The sequence below is a fragment of the Montipora foliosa genome, chromosome 1 (genome assembly GCF_036669935.1).
Source record: "Montipora foliosa isolate CH-2021 chromosome 1, ASM3666993v2, whole genome shotgun sequence".
In the NCBI taxonomy this organism is placed as follows: domain Eukaryota; kingdom Metazoa; phylum Cnidaria; class Anthozoa; order Scleractinia; family Acroporidae; genus Montipora; species Montipora foliosa.
The window spans coordinates 30,416,087-30,439,582 of record NC_090869.1 but is presented as its reverse complement, the minus strand read 5'-3'; the positions used below and the strand labels follow the sequence as shown (position 1 = coordinate 30,439,582).

The 23,496-nt window shown below is 38.5% G+C and overlaps 2 protein-coding genes and 2 pseudogenes across 2 annotated transcripts in view; 1 reads left to right on the top strand and 3 right to left on the bottom strand.

Annotated features, from left to right (window-relative positions):
- LOC137996396 (retinoblastoma-like protein 1) overlaps positions 1–13,248 on the bottom strand; it is a 36,958-nt gene extending 23,710 nt beyond the window's left edge. Inside the window, exons 1-8 of the mRNA XM_068841776.1 lie at positions 13,070–13,248; positions 12,789–12,925; positions 12,486–12,686; positions 12,168–12,232; positions 9,145–9,273; positions 7,545–7,631; positions 6,818–6,891; positions 6,294–6,358 (exon numbers count right to left, since the gene is read on the bottom strand). Of these exons, the coding sequence (XP_068697877.1) occupies positions 6,294–6,358; positions 6,818–6,891; positions 7,545–7,631; positions 9,145–9,273; positions 12,168–12,232; positions 12,486–12,686; positions 12,789–12,925; positions 13,070–13,210 (899 nt within the window). The 5' untranslated portion in view covers positions 13,211–13,248. The remainder of the gene's footprint in view (positions 1–6,293; positions 6,359–6,817; positions 6,892–7,544; positions 7,632–9,144; positions 9,274–12,167; positions 12,233–12,485; positions 12,687–12,788; positions 12,926–13,069) is intronic.
- Positions 13,249–13,436: 188 nt separating this feature from the next.
- On the top strand, positions 13,437–17,279 carry LOC137996386 (uncharacterized). Its single transcript, XM_068841765.1, has 2 exons — positions 13,437–13,873; positions 14,358–17,279. Exons 1-2 carry the CDS (start codon positions 13,801–13,803, stop codon positions 15,911–15,913), a joined length of 1,629 nt encoding a protein of 542 aa, XP_068697866.1. The 5' UTR covers positions 13,437–13,800; the 3' UTR covers positions 15,914–17,279.
- Positions 17,280–18,606: 1,327 nt separating this feature from the next.
- On the bottom strand, positions 18,607–20,900 carry LOC137996374 (protein O-linked-mannose beta-1,4-N-acetylglucosaminyltransferase 2-like; annotated as a pseudogene).
- A 2,176-nt stretch (positions 20,901–23,076) lies between these two features.
- The window catches only part of LOC138012659 (retinoblastoma-like protein 1), a 7,379-nt pseudogene continuing 6,959 nt past the window's right edge, over positions 23,077–23,496 (bottom strand).

The window sequence follows — 23,496 nt, the reverse complement described above, 5'->3', positions numbered from 1 at the left end:
AACACTCGATGTTTGTTTCACGGTTGGAATTTGCATACCGTCATGCGTCAGTGTTTGCCTGAGAATTTTTTCTTTTGTGTGATCTAAAAACTACAATTCGTATAGCAAGATAAAGAAGATATTAGTCTCTTCGTTAATGATCACATATACCGCTTCAAACTTTGGCGTCTCTCTTGCTTTCTGTGCAAACACTGCTTTCGCTTAATAATTAATTTCATCAAATTAGAAATGGGTTCCGGATTTCCAATCGAACAAAAAATCTGTTTTCAGAAATCCGAAGATCCAGATTTTAAGATCTAAATTTTTTCCCAATCGAAAGCACTCAAAGTTTACTGTATGTATGCATGTGTAGTAAGGCAATAATTTCAAACAAACAATATACTATTGGTCATTGCTTTTGTTAATTTTGTGGCTCCTAAAGGAGCCGTTGGAACCTGTTCAAGTGCAATGTTTAACACTCCGGTTAAACCTACAGGTAATTGTTACATGTAGCTCTTAAAAGAGCTGGCTTTAGTGACCAGAGGCACGACCTTCCCGTTTCACGACCAGCGGCACAACCTTCTTTAAGTGGCCAATGTAAGTGCGGCACTTTCCAGGTGTTAGTCTCTCTCGCCAAAAACGTCTAATTCCGGCAACCAACTCATCTTTCGTGGTGGGTTTGACTATTGCTCTGAGAAAATGCTTTAGCTCGTGCCACAGCAGCTCTATTGGGTTTAGGTCGGGACTCTCAGGTGGGGTCTTCCACCAGTTTATTCCTTCCTGCTCCATAAAGTTCTTCGCCAACCTGCTCGTGTGCTTTGGGTCGTTGTCCTGCTGGAACCGATGACCATCTGGGAACTTTTCACGAATGAAGGGAAGCAGTGTTTCCTTCAGAATATGCTCAGTGTAAAACTGAGCATCCATATTGCCGGTGAATATTCTGACTTTAGTTGCCCCCCTCTTTGAAATCCCTGCCCAAACATGCACTTTGTACGGGTGCTTGGGGCGGCCTTTCATCTTCGGTGGTTCCCACTTGCGCCGAAAGGACAGCTTCGCGTGATTTTCCATGTGCACAGAACACTCATCGGTAAAGACGACGTCGTTAAAACTCTCTCTGTCGTCGATGCACTTTAAAGCGAACTCCAAGCGTTTCACTCTGTTAGGCTCGCGGATCAGTTGGCAGTACTTTGTTCCCGTCTGCACCCAGCCAATTTTTTTTCGAACACGCTTAACTTTGCTCTCAGAAAAGTCACAATGGAAATTTTCGAATATCTTTTTGCGAAGATGGGGCGCAGTGAGCTCGTCATTTTTCTCCATTTCGGCGTCAACGAAGTTAAGGACCTCCAAAGTAACTTGCTCTGCTGGCCGGCCAGGAGTTGGAGCGTTCTCGAAAGATTGGCGCTCTTGAAAGCGCCGTAGAAAACGTCTCACACTTAGTCGACTAATTTGACATCCATCGTCGGCGAGAATTCTTACAATCTCACTGATATTCTTATTTTTTGATCTTAACCTTACAATTTTTGCTTTTTGTTCTTGTGTTAAACGACCCATTTTTGTTTAGTTACGAAGACAAAGACCATCAAAGACTATAATAGGGAGAAATCAACCTTTTATACCCGCACTTGGATCAAAAAATGATTACATTGACAGATTTGAACGTGGATTGGATCGATGAGCAAAAACTAGACCTCCACGGAAACAACCGAAGGAAGGACGCGTTTGGATACAAAAGCACAAAGTAGACCTCCGCGGAGACAACCGAAGAAAGGACGTTATCAACATGCATTGTACATTTTAATAATGTTGAATCAGTCATAATTAATAGTCATAATTAATAAATCAGATAAACAAAATTTATGTATGTGTGTATGTATGTGGTTCTTCCAAAAACAAAAAAAATATATATATATTGATTTAGTTTAAGGTATTGCGAACCTCACTGCTTTTTGTCTGTGAGGAAAATTGTCATTGTAGTATGACAATAATCCATTCGAACAAAAGGGATGAAGTGACCAATGATGTCCATGGATATTCGATCCATCTTTAACAATAGTTGTCCACCAGAACACTATAAAAGATTTGAATCGCTCAGTTAATGACAGTAACTCGATTCTTATTTACCTGCACTACCGTGTCCTACTGTACCGTTATTAGAATGTCGCTCAGAACAGTATTGCGTGAAACCCAGTTGCGTGAAACCCAGTTGCCTTCAAAGGCACTATTCTTCTTCCCAGAAGAAAGCATGACAGGAATCGGTCCTACCAAAATAATTGTCGGTAAGGAAAAAGCTGCTGTGGGTCAGACGGTGACTGTCAACTGGCAAGGGAAAAGAGTGAAAGGCCAAATCATCGCTCTAAGTGGTAAGTATCTGTTTTACATGTCAATTTGGTAGTTAGCATTGAAGTGGCTAAGTTCCGACAAACATTTCACTTTCACTTTCACTTTTCAACAGTTACATTGTAACCTTGGTCTGTGGTCTGCAGTTTACACTGACCAACTCGAAAATCCAACTCGGAAATCCTAACTCGAAAATCGTAACTCAAAAATCCTAACTCGAAAATCCTAACTCAGTAACTAGGCAAACTATTCAACTTAAACTTATTTTCATTTTCTTTTTTATCGTAATAGACAGCAATGAAGAGCTTCACGAGAAAGACCTTTCCTGGTCGGAGGAAAACCTCACAGGCACCTGCCCTACTGACGCAGCGAGTGGGGGATCAAAGGAGCCACAGAAGAAAAGGAAGCGATTGGTAAGCGAGGTTCATTTTACGTTTTACTGGTATGCTCTAACTTGATTTGAGTCGATGCAGAACAATATTAGTTTCAAACACTCGCATTCATGAGAAAACGCCTCTTTATCAGATGTGTCCGTGTAGCAACAGCGACCTTCAGATGCAAAAAAATTCGTTCTCTTACGTAATCTCACACCGTAATTACTTTTCAAAGATAGCCGTCCAAAAGATTTAGTGAACTGCCGATCATCTGAAGAACGCGAAATAAATTTGAAAACTTGTTCTCGCACTCGTAGCCTAATCTGAAGGCCGTCCCTATTGGAATTAATTTGTTAACTCATATTATCTTTTTTTCCGAAACAGTGTGATTTTCCATAAGTAGTTCAGAGCGATCATTGTCGGTTCACCGTTTCACTTTTCAAACACTGTTCTCTTACGTAATCTCACACCGTAATTACTTTTCAGAGATAGCCGTCCCTCTCTGAATTACTTTAATTTAGTTTCAAGAATACTTCCCGCATGGCCAAACTAGGAGACGTTTGCTTCCAAAACAATGTTTTTATCATGTTTTCAAATGATTGCACGGTTTGGTTCCCTTCACAGTCTTCCCTTGGAATTAGCTCTACGTAACAATGTTTCTTTTTCATTTCAGGATAAAAATAATTCTTGCGGGAAAACCGCAAAACCCACCAAAGCCTCCAAGACGAAGGAAGCCTGCGTGGTGATTGCTTCCGGCGAGCCATCGGATGCCGCTAATTTTGAGGAGGAAGAGGTAAATCTCTTATTCTTTTAATCAAAAGATTTTTAGTGAACTGCCGATCATCTGAAGAACGCGAAATAAATTTGAAAACTTGATCTCACACTCGTAGCCTAATCTGAAGGCCGTCCATATTGGAATTAATTTGTCTCATACTATCTTTTTTTCTGAAACAATGTGATTTTCCATAAGTAGTTCAGAGCGATCATTGTCGGTTCACCGTTTCACTTTTCAAACACTGTTTATTTTAATAAAACGAAAGTTCATAGCTCACTATTTTGGATATGTGAAAGGAAATATCCACGGGAATTCAGAATATTGTGAGCACAGTTCAGAACTCGACGGCAGATTTGAATACTCGGTTCAAATTTCAAAACAACTGGTCACGCGTGACATAGCTTGATTGTAACCACTGTCTGTGTTTGCTTCTCACGGATGGATGACATCTAGAATAATGACTTGAAACTTTGATGATTGTCATTTTCTCTTTCTCACTCCCATCTATATTTTTGTCGTAGAATTACGAGTACGAAAATCCCAGTGACATTGAGAAGATCCCAGTGCCAGCCTCTCCGCCATTATCAGTGAGGACGTCGACTCCACCAGGTTCACCAAATGGTCAACCTTTTATTGACGATGTTTTTGAGTTTGAAGCCGACATAAGTGTAAAGGAACAACTAAATATTTTAATCGAAAACCATAAGGCGCTATTTAAACTCTTTTCCGATTTCATAAAAGAACGTAGAGATTGCGTTTGTCATTGTAATTGTAAAATGGGTAGTAGCAAGACTAAGGATGAGGGATGGGAGAATTCGGGGAGGTTTTTAAAATTGGGGTTAAAGAGGGGCAATTCTGATAGTTCAAACTCGGTAATCTCGGGAGGTGCGGCAGGCGGGTTTTCGAACACAAGCATGGGTGGGGAAGATTTTTTCGATGTAAGTTTGGGTGGGCAAAGTGCGTGTAGTTTAGGGGATGTCACTGACACGGGGGAGGAAGTCGATAACTTTTTACGGGAGGCATTAAAATTAAAGAGTAAAAGTTGTAGTGTAGGGAATTTTGCTCAAAAGTTACTGCAGATAGTTTTCCAACCGGAGGAGCTGTTTAATAGAAACTGCTCAGGGACCAGGGGGAAACAGGGCTTAGATCCAGTTAAGTTAGGGGTAGTTAAAAGTTATGTTTTAAAACTTTATCCTTGTGCAAAGTCACTGGAAGATGCGCAATGGCGCAAGTGTATCACTTGCATTGATGAGTTTCTTAGGAGGAGAAAGAGGGACTTGAAGGCTGACTAATCGACTGGGAAATAAAATTATTGTTTTCAGGGACCTTGCAAAGGGTTGGGGTAAGTTTTGTTGAAAGGGATTTTATACTCGTATCATAGGTGAAAAGTCTTGCACTGTAGTTTTTTGTGTAATAAGGCTGTTTTGTAAAGAAAAGGTTACGTTTATACAACACTCTCTTCAGTTAATTCTGTTTTGTAATAAAGATTGTCAGTACTGTGTATGCTAAGGCTAGCTAAGGTTAAAGTCGCAGGGAACCGCAGCAAATTTATTTGGAGAATTGTAGAAAGCGATGCAATTGAACACCAAATTAAATCCGGACAACCCTGAGACCTTCGAGAAGTCCCTTATCTGAGAGCACGTATGCATATTTTCGAAGTTTTTTGGTCTGCAGCAAGATCGATCGCAGCTCTTGTCGCGAGATAAAATCGCTCTGTGTAAACGCGCCTTAAGTTTGCTTTTTTCATGCGTGTACGTTTCGCCTGTGGTGTCTCCAGCGCTTGCTGTTCGAGTTTCTTGATAGACGCAAATTACACGCTCCAATGGTTTTGCGGTTATGTAAATATTTATCAAAATTTTACATGTAAACTTGACAGCCGCCGTCTTCGAATTTTTACGAACTTGATTCAAACCCTGTACAAATTAAGAAAAGTAAAACCTTCAATTGATCAACAAAATTTGGGAACGCACAACCAAATCTTCATTCTTCATTGGAAACTTTGCTATTTATTTACTCGACAACTTGCTGAGAATTTTGGCTGGCGTCACTGATGCTTGCCGAGATTAACCTGGTTTCCATACGATCTGCAATGTCAGGTCCGCGATCGTTTAATTTAAAACAAAACTTGCGGAGGTAATAAAGTTTAATGCGCCTCAGAAAAAGTGAAACGTGGAGACGGAAATTATCGAAAAGTTACAGTTAACAGTCAAAGAAGCGCACAGGCGGTACAACAACGTCTTTACGGCTTTTTGCATACTGTAAGCTTACGTGTTTGTATATCAAACAACAGATCAGCATAAGATCAGCTTTTTACTACATGTTCTTTGGCGACACAAGGTCATTATTTTATTGACAATGCAATTGCCATTTCCAGTTTAATACCACGATCTTCGTTCACATTTTCTTTCGGGTTTTGTTTAAGATCGATTTACCGATAGAAGGGAAAGTTTGTCTGGGGCATTTGAGATCGTCTGCGACTGTCGCAGGCAGCTTAGTTACCATTACCATTACGCTACGCGAAATCATTTAATTTCGCGTAGTGGAGTCTCCTAAATTTATGCCAAAAATTTCTGCTTCAGTGACTCTCGCGCGACGCGATTCGCGTCGCGCCTGAAACGCGACGCGACTGGTAACTTACATTTGAGCGGTACTGTAGATATGGTAAGTTTATGTTTAGGGATTTTCTGGGCAAAATGAAATGTAAAAAGCAGTGTTTATTTTGCAATTTAAACAATTTCTTGGTGACGAAAATCATACTCGCCAAACGGGCGAGTGCTAATGTCCAACCCTGTAACTACAACAATATATAACAATAACAAGCTTCTTACCAGTTTTGATCAAAATTTCCCTGATCAAGAACACCAGTTAAGTTCTCTTCATTACCTTTCAGGGTCTATTGGTATAAAAAAAATGTGTCAAACAAGGTAGTTAATGTGCAAAATACATATTTATACTGTGACGAGATGTCATAGCATTTCATACACATCTAACCAGGAAGACGTTAGGTCATAGTGCACATGAAAAAGTAAAAATCTACTCAATTGATTAGGCTCATCATTGCAGCCAATCACAAAGTGATGCAAGTGATCTCCCTACTTAACTTGAGAAGTATCAAAGTCTTCTTTTCACTTCTATTTACACAATGCAAAAACTATGGAAAGGAAGATGAAGAAATAAATTTGAATTTGAAGAAGCAGTGTCCCAAAATTTTCTCTTAAAAGACTAATAAACTATGAATGGCACAATTCTTGAAAGGTTGGAAGAGCAAAATGCAACACTGGTGAGAGAATGACTGCCCTTTAAACAGACTGTCAAACAACCAAGAACAAGAAACACTGTTCACTTCCTGTACCTTCTTCTCAAAAAGCTGCTTTATGAAAGGCTTCCAATGATGCTGTTTTATCCCTATAGCTTCTAGGATTATTCCTATGAAAAGAAGAGATTTCCATTTTAAGTTGAATTCCTTTCAGCACTGTACTGATAGAAAGGTTTTGATGGTGGATTCTCTGTCATTTCGCTCACAACAAACAAACCAATGCTTGACATTCACTTGGAAAGCATGCAACAAACTGAACTTTGACTGAAATGTTTGATTCTCATTGGCAGATCGAAAGTGTCGCTGATTGTCTCGCCTGAAAAAACTGCTCAGATCATGTCATACAACACGTGGGAATTCAAACACAAGAACTTAACTCCTCAAGCTAGACATAATCCTTGACAAAATGAAATCATTCACCTACAAAAATGCAGTAATAACAGCTCACCTTGAAATTTAAGGAAGTCGATTATTTCTCCGTAGTGAGAAATAGTAATGTTCAATTTTCTTGTGAAATATGCTGTTCGCATGTTTTCCCTGGCGTTTGTAATTTGCATAATCATTTAATTTTTTTCTGCGTCCAGTTTGACTCTTTGCTCTATATTCTATGCGTCCAAAAGAAAAACGAGTGCGTCCCAGGACGCAATGTCGCACTCTGGATACATCTCTGCAGTAGCACCTGAGAATTTACGTTTATCTTGGAACTCATTTCCCCTGTACGATAATTAAAAAACTAAGTAATGAAACAAGAAGGCCTGAGTACCTTGATGCTTGTTACAAAGCCTTTCAACAACACAAGGCACATCAGCTGGGGGCTTAAAATCTCTGTTACCAAAATCTGGTGGAAGACCTGAGAAAGGAAAGAAAAATAAACTAAGCACTTACTAAATCATATATGTTGTGGTTTAATTTTTTTTCAAACCAAACTTGGTAACTTCTTGAGCATTTATAATGGTTTTCGACCTCAGCTACTTTTCCTAAAAGCATAATTTTATTGGGGTTACAATGGTGACTTTTGACTTTTCAGTTGGTCTCTGTCAAGGAGAGGCATGTTGGAGCTGCCATTAGTTGTTGGGCACTTTTCAGTGCTTGACTTTCATTAAAAAACCTTGGGGCCAGGTGGCCCCTAAGTTTCAGATTTGGTTGCCAGCTCAAGTATTTTAGTCAGCAAAGGCTCCCCATAAATGTATTGTCCTAAGTTTGAATTCAAGGTGCTCAAAGTGTTTCGAAGTGTATTACGCCTGTGTGTATTAAACCCTTATAAAAGTAAGTAGCAAGTAAGGCCAAGCTGAAAATTAGAGCGTGCAAAGCAGCCTTGACAGCTGTAATGTTACTGTGTAACATAGCTGGACTTGTAATAAATCTAAAAGTACAAGTGAACAAAAAAAACCATCGTAATCCATGACATTCACTCCAGGCAAACTATAACGAAATGGTTGCGAGCACATGGCAAAACTAGTGCCTGATTTGTCAACAACCATCACATGACATCACAAGACAAATAACTAACGTACAAAAGTTTAAAAAAGAACTTAAAACATTGTTATTTAGACTTGCCGTATCAATGAGTGACAGTCATTTATATAAATATAAATATCCAAAAAATGACATTTGACTTAGACTAATCAATATATTTTTAATTATCTAGATTAGTTTTCAGATAATATAATTTTACTGTAATATAATTTTACGTATAATTTTATATTTTTTAACTTTAACCAATTTCAGTTGTAAACAGCACCATTGAATATTCATAGTGAATTGAAGGCGCTATATAAATGTATTAGTTATTATTATTATTATTATTATTACTATTATTATTATTAGTATAACACCCTTCCTTTTGTAAAGAAAGAAAAGAATTTAAAACAGGAATAAAAGACACAAATCTTGCAATAAACAAATCTAAAAATGTCCTTCTGAGCAGCAAACGCAACAATCCATTAAGAAAGCTATGAGCCCATGAACAGAAGTATGGTGGGCACAAAGTTCAAAGTCCTTAAGTTGAAATAAAACATTCATAAACAGTTCTATGTTCTGAATGAAAACTAAGTCATTTAAAAGTCCTTAATACAAGTGGGTAGTTTGATTTGACGTCTGCTCCTAGTTACTGTTCCTTGTCTGGCGGGTTGGTCTTTCACAGGTGGCGGTACTTTGAGAATCAAAGGTGAAAAAAAGAGTATGACCAATCAAAAGGCCGATACGACAATTTTTCACTAGTGAAAACATCGTATGTTGTTTTTATTTCATCACAGAAATGTACTTAAATTTCTATACTTACATCATAAATACAGTTAAGTATTATTTTAGAAACTCTAAGTAGGTCAAACAGTGTACGAGATGAGTTTAGTTTTAAAACTTACCTTCAAAGTTTGGACTCAGCAAGTCTCGTCGATTCCTTGTGTACAATGCATTGGAGAAGAGGAAGTCAAGGCAACATAACAGCAAATGGTAAGAGTTTACCAGATCATCACTGATTGCAGGAAAATTACCTGTTGATACATGGTGTTAGTTACATGTCAGGCAAGACGATTTGCAGGTAAGTTTTCTTCTCATGCATGATTCATAATGTTTTGGTTTTAAAAATTGGTTCTGTGCTTGAACTCATGATGATAATATTAAATTTTCCTAATTTAATGGCTGGATATAACTACAGATCTCACATTAGAAGCCAGGACCCAGGTATTGGCACGCGTCTACTTTGATTGGACTACCTGGCTTCTTTTACACGAAACTGAAAATTAGCCTCAAATAAATCAATTCTTGCCTTTTTGTTAAGTATCATCTTCAAAAGGCTTTTTTACACCAATTATCTTGCATCAGATCATTAAAATAAAATTTCCTTTTGAGAAAATTGCTTGTGGATCCATGTGACAGACTGCATCTCTGGAAGCACGTTTTGTGTTGTTATCTTGGCGAGCAAATGAAGATATCAAGGCCTCTTGCATAATTTTTCTCAGTGGTGTCCGAAAAGTTAGTTTGAAGATTTTGTTAATTCCTTTGAGTGTAATTTTATAACCACTTTTTTGCATTTGAAACCCAATGACCCTGAGCATGACTTTCACATTCCTTAGTTTTTCAAAATCATACTGAAAATTAACAGTAGACCCGTAACACGAAACTGAAGGGCGGAGAGAAGCACACACAGCGCATTTTTACCTTTTGACACACTCCTCCGAAAAATTGGCTTTTACTCTGAGCAGGACTCAAATCCACCACTCCCTGAATTTTTTTTTTTTAAACAGTAGACCGCTGTAGCCTTATAACGTTTTTTTCTTTATAACTGATTTCTCACAGAATAGAGGTATAATTATTTTGCATAGAAAATTCAATATATTCAAACGGTCATTACGCAGAGCATGATACCAAGTCCCGCACCGCACAGAAGCATCTACAGTGGTTTAGCAATGATAGAATAAATGGAGCCCTGATATAACTTAAATAGCTAAGACAACAAATTGGCCTTTACAATTCAGGTAGCATGTCTGTCAACAGGTAGGTCTTGCACCCAACATACACAACCCAAAAGAGAAACTATTGCCATTGTTCTCAAAATTGCCAATCCAAGTAAGGAAGAAAACAAATTGTATATGAGAGGAGGTTTAATATATAAGGGCCACATCAGAAGGTGGTCTCACAGAAGCAGTATGACCTGTATACCATTAACATCTACTAAAACGAAAACCTGAAAGAAAAACAATTTTTTCATCCACTGATGAGCAAGAAATGAGCAAGTCCTTTTTTTTTCCAGCAAAAGTAAAGGCTTCCCCACTGTTTCACTCTTGATTAAACATATCTGTCCCTTAAGGTCTGTTTTTTTTTAAAATTAACACCAAGCAAGTGAAAAATGAGGCATGTCCTGGGGGCACTGCTCACTTGAAGTTTCAAATTAGGAAACTTAACTTCCTCTTTAACTGAAAATAAACCCTGAAGGTTAAAAAAATATTGCTAGAGTCCTGAAGTTCAACCCTTCAATCAAAATTGTGCCAAGCAATAGAAAATATCTAGGACATTAAATTAAGCTCAAGTCTAAAAGAGATAGTCCAGACTCTGTTCAGCTGATAATAATATTAGAAGCATGATACTTGATGTTACAAGTCCATACTTGCCCAAGATCTAATATTAATGAATCCCTTAATTAATTAACCAGAAATTAGGTTTCCACTGACCAATCGAGGAGTTGTTTCTGCCTGTCACAACAGCAGATATGTCAAAAAGAAATGAGGCATGACAACATGCTGAGACATGTCCCTAGTCTTTTGTCACAAGCAACGTTTTTTTTAAGCTTTCCAGATATAGAAAAACATGGCCTAGTCACCTGAGTCAAGTGCCTCTGAAGAAAGAAACAATAAGTCTTTACTGTACACTGAATTAGTCCAAAAACAAAAACCTGACGCTCAAGATTAGTCTGTTTTATGGGGTGATGAAAAATACCCAATCAGAGAAAATGTGTGATCACTGAATAATTGTGTGCAGCCAAGTGTACGAGGCTTTAAAATTTAACTTTTTGGCTTCCTCAGTAAATTAGCTGGAAAGAGTTTGATTATTTTATTTCTCTGAGCAATTGTCCACAAAACGCCCGAAGAGAATATTATTTCAAGCAAGAGAACAAGACAGAAGACAAAAGATAAGGAGATCTGTGGCAATGCCCTTACATATTTAATTCCACTGCCGTCACTGACAATAAAAATATTGAGGGATTTGCGTCAAAAATCTGTTTACCTTGGGTTTAAATCACAAAGAACACGAATAATTGTGCAGTTTTAACATTTCCAGTTACCTATAATCAAGCCTGAACCGACCGAAGGGTTGATCTTGAAAGTGCTGTTTTTTCCAAATGTGCAAAAACAAAGTGCAACGCAAGCGACTTCTCTGGATAATATTGATTACACAAAAGTTCAAATTTCACAAGAAATAGACACCACCTCTTACCTCTGAACGCTTACAACTTGAAGAAAAGCTATCCCAGCCGAAAAGTGAAATTCCGTTTAAAGACGAAACTATTAAAAGGAAAAGCCTTTTTCCTTTAAAGACTTCATTGTGCAAGCTCATGAACAACTTTCACGTAGGCAACCTGCAGGTTTCGAACATTTTGTTCGAAAAAATCCAACTCGCGCATCAGAAGCAAAATCTTTGTAGAATTTGCATTACGATAACAAGGCAATTCATTATCACAAGGTACACTAAAATACCTGTTCTACAACAGACAATTTGCAAACGAACCGTCACATGTGATTTTCATAAAATTTCGCGCCAATACATAAGTGCAGAACAAAGGGGTGAGAGAGTATCAATACTGGTAGAGCGGTGCTTGTTTTTTCCTATTCCTGGTTTAAAAACGGCAATTCAAGTTAAAATCGACAGAACACCACCTTCAGGTTCTCACCTTTCGCCTGAATATACAAAGTCCAGCAGAACGCGAAGACATCTCCGACACTGCAGGGTTGTTTCCTGCGGATAAAACAGTGCATACGCCACGAGTTTCTAATTTGAATATCACATGTTTACAGCTGAAAACATCTAACAATGCCGGTAGTCGGCAGAAAATTGTAACATACATCCATTATATCACACAAAACGAACGAGGGCCTGTAAATTGCGAGGTCAATTGCTCCGTAGGGCTTTACATTCGATACGCCAAGCTCGTCACGTTATTATTTAACAATTTTGTTTACAAAAGCCGCGCGAAATTTTATGTATTTACCTTGATTTTCGACCTCTTTGAGTCTTTGCGTTTTCCTCACGAGGATCTTTAAAGATCTCCAAAAAAATGGGTTCGTACTTCTTGAAAATGACTGTGGAGACGTGAAAGTTTCTCTCCAGGAGTTCGATTTTCTTCCGAAAGTCTCCGGCAGCGTTTGACATATCCAACCATTTTTTCATCTTACTGAAGAACTGAATCAGACTGTAGAAAATATGGCAAAATCGAAAACGTTACTGGTTAATATCAAATGGCACTCAGAAAATGAAATCTTCAATGATCTCAAAAAGTTCGGAAGAAACCAACCTCAATTTTGCTGCCCTTAACAATCGTGTAAGCGAGACACAATTGCCTTCGACGGTCCCCGAGCTATCAACGGTCGGAACAACGCTTCTGCGGCAAGCGACGTATAAAGCACATGCCAGCCAATGTAGGCTATCCCCCTTAAAAAAGAAAGGTCAGATTACTAAAAGTTATACAGACAAAAACACCAGATCGCAATACCAAAAACGGCTAGCGGTCGAAGAAACGTAAACGCCGCAGACGAATAACAAACGAACGCTCACAAAGGTAGCTGGAACTCTTACCTCTAACGTGTAGTTCGTGCTTATTCTCTGATAAGACGACCACGCTTCACTACTAGTATCTTCGTCCATATTAAGATCTCGGCAGAGATGTTCATATCGCAGCGAATTGCTGGCCTCTTCATCATCGCTAGAGCTCGCCATTTTTGTTTCCTTTCCTCAGCGACAATAATGTGAAACGCAGCATAAACATGAAATGGCGGGAAAAACGAGTGCCAAATATAGCAAGGCGAAGAATGATGTTCGCATGACGACAGCGCGTCAGCTGTCAATTACAACATCAATTGAACTGACTTTGTACCTTATTTGGCAGTATTTTCCCGCCCTTTTTAAAACCCACTCCGACTTCAGCTGTGTTGATGTATTGGCCGCTAACTTTCTCTCGACAAACATGTGTGATACCTTTCGTTTAAGTTGTTTTGAATCGTTCGAGACATTATCTTTAGCTAATCAGTTTTATTTTTCACACATGTACATTTTGTCGCCAAAAAGGTTCGCTGTCACTCGCGCCAAATGATAAGTAACCGTCTATCCCAAGGGGATTTCGCGAAGGCACGCGCCACTACACGTCACGCAACTAAACGTTCTTTCGATGTAAATTTCTATTTTTAAAAACACTTTTCTTATCGTCTTGTCGGATGCTTTTTAAAGAAAAAAATAACGATCATACTTTTTCGTGGAGTAATATTTCATGTTCATCCAGGCCGAACGAGTGAAATACCTGAGGTTTTAATATGAAGACCCACTCATTCCAAGGGAGAAAAAGGTTGGAGGGTGGATGGGTAAATCATACTCGAGAGAGCAAGAGTAAGTGGAAACTGTGAAATCTTTCTCGGTGTTACTGTCAGGCCTTATTGAAATGTCCTCTGAAACAAACTTTAGATCGAAATCTGTTGTGCATTATTAAAACAGACTTTGATCAACTAATGAATTAAAATAAAGTTGACAGCGCCGTTGTCAAAATGTTTTTTTCTGTTTCCTTTTAAATTTAATCAGACGCTCGTTTACGTATACAAATCCATTTGAAATGTTAATAGTCCAAGGAGGGGAATTATGAACAACGTAACATCTAATTTCCATTGTCTTGTGCTGTTCAGTGTGTGGGTGGGAGGGGTGTCAACAACCTGCTATTGTTGTGGCAAAAGCATGATCACACCTCCTTGGAAAACAAAGAAACCAATTGCATTTTAAATCCACGACAACGATTTTTCGTAAAGGAAAGAGAGATAAGTGGCACTTCTGTCAGTTATAGTATCACTTTGAGTATCTAACTTCAAACTCTCCACTTCAGGTTTCCTCGGAAAAGTCACATCGAACATAACATCGTTTACATGTCCACATCGCCAAATTGCCGCAATTGTGGTCGTTGCTAAAACAATGCCCCTTTCAAGTGCTTCTGTCGTTGAAAAAAATTCCTATGCTCGAGCTTTGTCGCCCCTGTTGTTTATTTCAATTCTCTTTGGACCTGGCAAGAGGCTTCATTCGTCTGCGTGCTCCTTGCTTGGTGGAGTCATTTTCACGATTCTGCTTGCGGGGATGACATTTGTGGCGATAGTAGGCGTCTTTGTTCGTACGACAATAGACACGTGGATCCAATTCTCCATTTACATCGTTCCCCTAATCGCCCTGGTGTCTGGATTTTACGTTTACACTTCGTCAGCATTCAACAAGCTGCTGGAAAGGCGACTTTCGAGGAAGTCTATGTTGGAAGGATTCGTGGAATCTGATCAGGAAATGTCGTGGCACGAGTCTCAAAGACCCTCATGGCTCAGGAAAGCTGCGATCAAAAATTGCCTCTATCCTTTTGTATTGGAGATATACCAGTGGACTGCGTACGTGATTTTTCAATTGGTTTCCAAGGGAAACGGTTTTGCAGGCACACTAAATGAAAACCAATCTACAATCATAAAGATTGATCCTACTTTGTGGCTCGTGCTTTATTGTTCCTTTTGGGTAATGGCTATGTACATAACAGGTTTTGTTGCTTATTCCTTCATCCTCATTAGCCGATTGACCGTTCGAGATGTAATCAGTTTCATGTGTATGTTTGGAGACAGTCCATTTCTGTTGAACAGACCCACTGAACGAAATCCAGTCCGAAAACGTGCCATTTTCAGTCCTCTTAGAGCAGTTGCAAGCATCATAATTGGATTTCTTTTCATGGATTCGTTTGAGACTGGAAAAGACATTGTTCTGCTATTTGAAACTGATTCACAGCGAGTTAATGCACCCCAAAGAACTCCAGATCCTTCTGATCCAGATCAAAGCCTCAAAGGTGATTTCTGGAATCCACTGGATTCTTCTTCAGTAGATGTGTCAGGAACATCAGTTGGGACAATTGGTGTTCCAGGTAGACCTAAATTTAATGCTTCTGAAGCTTGTAAACACCTTTCCAACATTGTTGGAAGAATTGAAGTTATTGCAGGGCTGTTTCAGCCATTCATTACATTATTAGCAGTTTTTGCTGTTGCTAATGTAATTACCCATGTAGGAGCCATTCTTAGCTTACCTCAGCAATTTAGAAAAGTAAACTCGTCACATTGGTGGACATTTGTCAGAACTTGCATATGGCTTCTGTTGTCAATGCGCCTTCTCTGGAGTGCTGCTAGGATCACCAAAGCATTGTCACATGTGTCACAGCATCTCAATTATTTGTATTCCACTGGTAAGCTTCAGGGTGACGAGATGGAATGGCAGAGATTTTTCAAGTTGGTGGAAACATTCCAATTAGGTTCAAAGACATATGGCTTTCCTCTTACAATCAAACAAGTTGCATCAATTGTGACATTCATCAATTTTGCTCTTATAATAACTTTGTCAATCTTGAGGCCATCTGTGCATCAATAATATCATTGTAACATTTTGTCAACTTTTGTCGTATAATAACTTTGTCAATCTTGAGACAATCTGTACATATGGCATCTTGTGGTGACTGAGCACACAGTTGCTGCATGTACTTGGCTTCGATCCTCAGGTTGTAAAAAAAATACTTACAAGGTATATTAGGAGAAATTATCATAATACATTTGACATTTACAATGTATCTACATTATTACCATAAAAGTCCATGTATAAACCGCACATTTTTCTCAAAATTTAAATCAAAAATTGGGGGTGCGGCTAATATCTACGGAAACATCTGAGGTTAGAGTTTTCTAAGGCCTAATTAATATTCATAAAACTCAATCAATCAATCAATTGCCTCAAATATTCTTGAAAAAAAAGTCGCATAGAGAGAGCATCTAAAGACTTAAATCGATATGAAAGCTCATAACAACCACCCTGTCAGTGTTTTGAAACCATACTTGTTTGTCCTTGTTTGTTCACTAACAGCACTTCATGGGAACTTCACAGTTTGTTGTCTATATTCGAGTATCAAGTATTTATGAGTCAATGAATCAATGAGTCATGAGTCAATGAGTCAATCAGTTAGTGCAGTTACCCTAACACATAAAATGAAAGCTAAAATTTCAGAGAGTGCTTAGGCCTAATCACTGAAAAATGGGCTTAAATTATTGCTATATTGACTGTGAGTCTCATTGACTCATGATTCATTGACCATTTGACTCATAAATCATGGGACTTCCTATATTCTTTTTTCAAAATTCGAACTTCCAAATTGGGGGTGCACCTTATCTACGGGTATGGCTTATACATGGACTTTTACAGTACTACATTCATCTACATTTTGTAATATGCTTCTTTAAAATACTAAATTATAGTGAAAATTTGTTTTGAAAAAGACCTAAAATTGGAGAAAGATTTAACTTCGGCAGGTCCTGAAAAGTATTTGATTCTAGCTGCCTCACGCTGTCTCACGCTTAGCTGTCTCACTTGAGCAGAGTGATCTACTTTATGACTTATCTTGCTTATCTTCTAAACAGTGATTTATCCAGTAGATAGCACTTAATAACAAAAAAATAATCAATATCATGCTTTTTAGTTTGTGGATAGTTAGACAGATACATCAATCAATTCTTTATTTACCCATTGGTTGAATGAGATTGTGTAGACCTCTAGAAGCAATCATGCTCATTTCCCTGTAATGTATACATTGTATTTACTAGTCTGAGTAGATTAAATAAAACACATTAGCAAGACTTAAATATAAATGTAGCCAGTTACAAAATATAGATTAAAAGAACTCGAACCTGAGATTATGAACAGCTGTATAAAAAATATGAAATTGTGTTTAATCACATTGAGTGATGTCAGAGCACTTATATGTTTTTGAATGCAATCCAAACTGAGTGGTATATATTACATGTAGTACTAGGACATTAAAGCTTCTGACACACCTCAGTTAGATGTTTCTGTACTTTTTCTTGTGTAGGAACTACTGTTGAAGTTTCCTTTAATCCAACTTAAAGAGATTCATATTTTTTATTAAAGAAAACTTGCAACTGCAAAAGTTATGATGCTGTGATCAAAAGATGTTTTTGTCAAACACTTTCACTTCATCTTATCTTTCATGAGAGATTGCTGTCCTTTCAGTAGAGTTAAAGTAAGTTGCGTCTCTTCATTTTGAGCAGTTATGATCAAATCCTGCTCTAAAATTTTAGCTTAAAACAGGTCCTTACGTAAAGGGTCTCAATGGGATATTAAAGGCCAACAGGTTTTTAAAATCTTGGTTCTTTACTGACATGCAACTTCAAGGTCAAATTCTAACCCAAGAATTTCCCACGTATTTTGTAAGGACTGTCTCACCCATAAGACATGCTTCATGTACATGTATTTTAGGTTCATTGGATGAATTACATGAAGTCATGTCATGGGGAACACAAGTCCACCCATGCAGGAAGCAAATTACTTTTCTTGAGAACAAAATTGGTAAACAATGGCTTTAACAACAGAATAACTTATCTGTTACAAGACAAGACAAGAAGGCCAACAGCAGTCAAAGGCAACCTGAAGGCTCCTTTTTCTTTAGCTTCTATTCCCTAACTTATGGCAGGGGTGGGTGCTACCATCTCATGTACAACTTGTCCCCAGTGATACTGGTACTCTTTTTTTTTTACCCACCACAAATAAATGGAAAGATGAGTGAACTTTGGAGCCCACGAGCTAGGATTTCAACCCGACCGGTAGGATGCTTTCCTGAGCAACTACGAGCACTCCATGAAACAGGTGAACTTAAAACATGCAAATGTTAAAAATACCAATGAAATACCTTATTATAGGAAATTAACGCAAATCGTTAAAATTCACGTTAATTTCAGTTGCGTTAATTTTGTTGAGCGTTAATTTCCGCGACGTTAATTAAGTGCACCGTTAATTTCCGCGCTCTTAATTCCAGTATCTTAACCCCAATTTTGGAAACTGTCCAGACATTCTTGACACCTAAAAAACATTAACTACAAGCTTTCTTTCTTTCCATTTACCCTTAGTTTTTCATCTTTCACAAAAGCTAGGGCAAGGGTTTACAACATTTCGAGTTCATCTTCATGGTTGTCGCTATCAGGAGTGATGTCAATATCTTCTCTTTTGATTTCGCGTATTTAATCGCGTTAATTTCCTTTATTATGAAATTCTACCTCCTCTTCCGTGTTAATTTTCTTTATTCGAAAGTTGTTTTCCATTAAATTTGCGTTAATTTAAGTCGCATTAATTTCCAATACCTTAATTTCATGGAGCGTTAATTTCCTATAATAAGGTAGATGCCAAAATATTTTACAATAATACCAATTTCACACATCAATGCCAAAGAGCCTTGTCATCAATTTGGCAATAGTGAACAATGGCTCCCATATTCGGCTGTCGGTAACCTGTCGGCCAACAGTCGGCCGACAGTTGGGCAACAGTCAGCCGACTGTTGGCCCAACTGTCGGCCGACTGTTGGCCAACTGTTAGCCGACAGTAAATTTTTGGAATTATTCTTCACTATTACCATCAATTACATTTCCAACCTATTTTGGGGATCTCCCCTGGAAACTTGCAGAGAAAAGTCAGAGAGAACTAACATTACTGTGGAAATTTGAGGAATCATTTCTTACCGAAGCTGTTAGCCTAGACTAAAAGGACTCAAGAAACTAATGAATAGAATTGTCTACATGAACAAAATTTTTCAGAAAATGGCCACTGTTACTTCCAAAGGTTGCATTGATGGAACTACTGTGTCATACATTCTACAACCTTTCCAAAAGGACCTTCAGTTTCGTCAACAATACATCTTATCCACACAAAATACTGTGTGTTACTTTGCAGGTGATCTTTAAACACATACTCTGTAAAATTTAGTTTAAATGCCACATAATCATCTCTTCCCACTTCCTGAATCCACACTTCGTAAAATAGATCTTGAGCATCTAAATAAGGCAAATTTCTTGGTGGTTTCCAAGACAGCCATAAGCCTGCCTCATTTTTTTCCAGTGGAATTTGGCATGTTATGTTGACAACTTTACCAGGGTAAAGTCTATGTTCATGAGCAAATTCTCGCTTTCTAGATAGTACATTTTGCCAATTTTCGGTTGCTTTGAGCACTGATAGAAATGAATGAACATCAACAATAGTGTCTTGATAAATTCTATAAAGCCAGTAAGGATTATTGCAGCATAAATGAGCTGACACCTCTTTTGTATTGATGATGTTCTGTTGCTCTTCCTCACTGAGGTGGTCAATTCCTCCAGATTCTGGAGTTTCATGAGGATATGTAACTGTGTTTTCTTCAAATTTGTTTCTCCAGGATGTGTAAGTAATGCTCATACCAGGAAGCTCTGCCATGGTACGATAAGGGGTGTAATTATTTGGGTTGATGCCGTATGGATAGAGTTCAATCAGACTTGCACCAGGAGGAAGGAATATCCCCATGATCAACATTGAGCCATGCATTCCAATAAGAGCATCAGCATTACTGATCAGCTGGACTTGCTCTTTGATAGAGTGTGTAACCATGCTGATTCGAAAGACCTGTTTGTTGAGGTGTCTTGCAATTGCCAATGACAAGTCTAGTTCATTGATTATCAAACGGTTGTGATCCCTTGAACATAAAACAACATAAGGAGAAATAGACTTAAAAGAGTCACTTTCTAGTCCTAGCTGTCTTTTGATGAACCCTGTGAAATGTTGCATGTAGTGACCCGTTAAAGCAATATAAGGCAGTGGCCCTTGAGGCTCTTTAAAGCCATATTGATACCATGTTGTATACTTTGATATGCCAATGACACCATGCTGAAAGCATGTCAGATAATTTTTTTTCTTAAGATCCCTTTTTAGGATCAATTCTCTGTTTGTAAATAGTTTATATATAACTCGACATATGATCCTTCTTCCCAGCCTTCCATCAGAACTAATCTAATATCCAAATTAACTGAATCTGAAGAATGTGAAAACTGCCTCATTGTGTGATACATAGGTAAGAGATCATCATGAAAAACATGCATGATATTCCCGGGTTAAATCTATGAAATATCAAGCTGAAATCGTTAACGAAAGTGATATTGGGAAAACTTTCTAAAGCCTGGAAAGGATAGTCCACATAATTAAAGTATTGAGTGTTGTGATCATCGACGGAAGACAAGTCTAGTAATGCTGGATCAAAGCGGTTTAAAGGAACGCCATGGATGATTGTTTCTGGACCGTGAAGAAACAAGTACTCGTCTTGAGCAGGGTCGTAACACATGAAACGAAATTTGCAGATGCGAGAAGATCGGTTGTGACCAGTGCACCACAAACTCGATCCATTCCTCAGAGATTCCTTGTCTCCTATCTGGTTCGGAGTGTTAATTTCATCAAAGACTGAAGTCTCTAGGCGTGTTAAGGTGACATTTAAGAGAAAACTAGACACGAGGCCCAACGAAAAATAAAGTAACGACTGAGAGAATGCTTCAGTTCTCATTAAATTGGCTGTCCAGTGCACAAAAGAAACAATATTCCACCTGGGTAACCTGTGATCACAGATTTTCCTGAAAACTAAAATGGAGCTGTCTGATTGGTAGGATGTGAGGAATGTGGGGACGGTTCCCCGTGACGAAAATGAAGGGATTTTTCCCAAGGAAGTTCGCTGTTTTTCCGAGAATAGTTGTGACTTGAACAATGGCCTGTATTCAAAAAAATGGTCTGTGCATATTGATATGTTGCAAACGGACCAGGAAGGTGGATGGCAAGCTTAAACCATTTGGGTAATGTCGTAAAACATTAAGTGACTCGTATCGTAGAATGATAAGCTTATTGGTGCAAAAAGTGCGTGTGTGTCCCTAGGCCTTGTCTCGGGGTTTACATTCAGACTTATTTTTCAAGATCGTTTATATAACTTAAATTAGCAGACGTATTGATTTTGGCTTGACCAAAATATAAAGTGATAGAGGCTTTTAGTTTCATTCCTTGGCAATGCAGAATTTCACCCCACTCCTTAATTCCATGTCAGCTACTCGATTCGTGTAGAAGACTGCGTTTAAACAAAACATCAAGGACAAAAAGCTACCACGTCGATAAAGCACTGACGAGGCAGTAAAAAAGAGCGGTGTTTATTCCTCATTCTTAATCTACTGGGTAACCACCCACAAAAAACAGAGTTATATCTCGATCTGGTTTTATACAAGGAGTTGATTTTGCCAAAGGCATATCGAAACGAAATCCTAAGCTAGGTTTCATTATCAATTAGTTGTAATGGCTGAATTTTAATACTGCTGGCAAAGATCTCTTTGAGTACGTAGATGACCTAATGGTCAAGTTTAGGTTAACTCCCACAAGCTCCTACCCTGTGAGCAGAGTCTCCTTCCATCTTCCTAGAAAAATCGGGAAGAGGAAGGAGACTCTGCCAGCCACAGCGACATTTTGTATTGAGCATGCATTAAAAGTGTATTTGGGTGTCAGTCATGCATGACAAGTAACCGCAAAACCACAAAACAATTACAAACAGTCAGGATATTTTCGAACAACTCTGGCAAACAGACGACAACCAAAGAATCTTTTTCTTGGAAACTCAAGATAGTTCATACTTTTAATTGCCATTTCATTTTTTTTACTGACAGACTAGTTCCCTGCTAGCAGAGTTTCTCTTTTCTTTTTAGCCTGCATAGCTGGAGGTATTGTATACACGCGGAATAAAGTTTTGTGGTGGTATTGTGGGTGCAGGGAATAAAGTTTTGGCGGCAAAGCCGCAAGCCGAATGGGGAGGAGGACTTTGAAATATCACCTGTATAAAACCATGGGTTTTTGAATAGTCCGCACACCAGTGTGCAGGAAAAATGGATTGGTCGAGAGAAGTACACACATCAATCAAATGTTAGATGATCCCTCATATGATTCCCAAGGGACACTTCACAAAGATTCCACGAGCTCTTGGCACACGTGAGAATGCTTCATGGTCATGTTTGTAAACAGTTTAAAATGATCGCGTTTGTTTTGTTGTCGAACGAAAGAACAGTGCAACTCAATACGGCCATTGGGATTTATGATCAGTACTTTAAGTTGAGTGGTCTGTTTTACCGTGCAAATGTTCTATATTCAATTCTGCTATTTTGTGTGGGCTCACTTGCATAACAGTGCAAGGACTGTTAAGGAATGTGCAGGACGCAGCAGGCTCAGGTCACATTCAGCAAACATATCATGAGGGATGCAGTTTGAGGAGTGTTGTCCAAAGTTGTGGACGGGCGGTTGGATCAATTGAGTTTCAGCAGAGGTATTTTCCTGTACTCGTCAGCCAAAGGAACGCAAAAGAAAGAGACCTCTGCTAGCAGGGAATCAGACTAGTTTTTGTAACCAACATACGGAGGAATACTCATGGGAATTTAGAAGTTGCCACACTTTTGTAATTTTAAAGAAATACCGGGAACACGTGGTGATTGATGATGCACAAAAATTAAAAACAGGTTTTGACAAGTCGAAGGTGGACTGACTCATCCATTTCTTGGACGAGTGGCAAATCAAAGAAAGTCGAGGCAGCTGGCAGAGTCGAGGCCTTCGGACTCTTCCCGATTTTTCTAGAAAGATCGAAAGAGACTCTGCTTGGAGGTAACAATAACAAGCTCTATGAGCTCCCTTAATGCCTACTTTAATGGCCCTCCCATAGCTCAGTGGTAGTCTAGCATCCGAATAATAATCGGTATTCCTAGGTTTGACTCATGCAAGGAGCACTCAGAGTTTTTCCACGTCCCTTAAAGAAAAAAAAATAGCAGGACAATCATACAATCTTTTTCTTTTAAATAGCCATTGACTATCCTGGGAGTGAGACTACTGTTTACTTCTGTGTAACCTGAGAACAGATTTTACTCGTCAATAGGCGGGTTTAGGAGATCATCTGGTGTTATCAGCCAGCAAACTGATGATTTCAAACATCATTATGCAGCTTATGCCAGAGGTCAACGACAACAGCTTCAAGAATGCCCCCCCATGAAACAACAGGCTTTAACAAACAAGAACAGTGATTTTGCATGACCCACACATATGGTGCATTTTACATTTAAGTACATTTCTTTGCTGTTCTTGTCCTT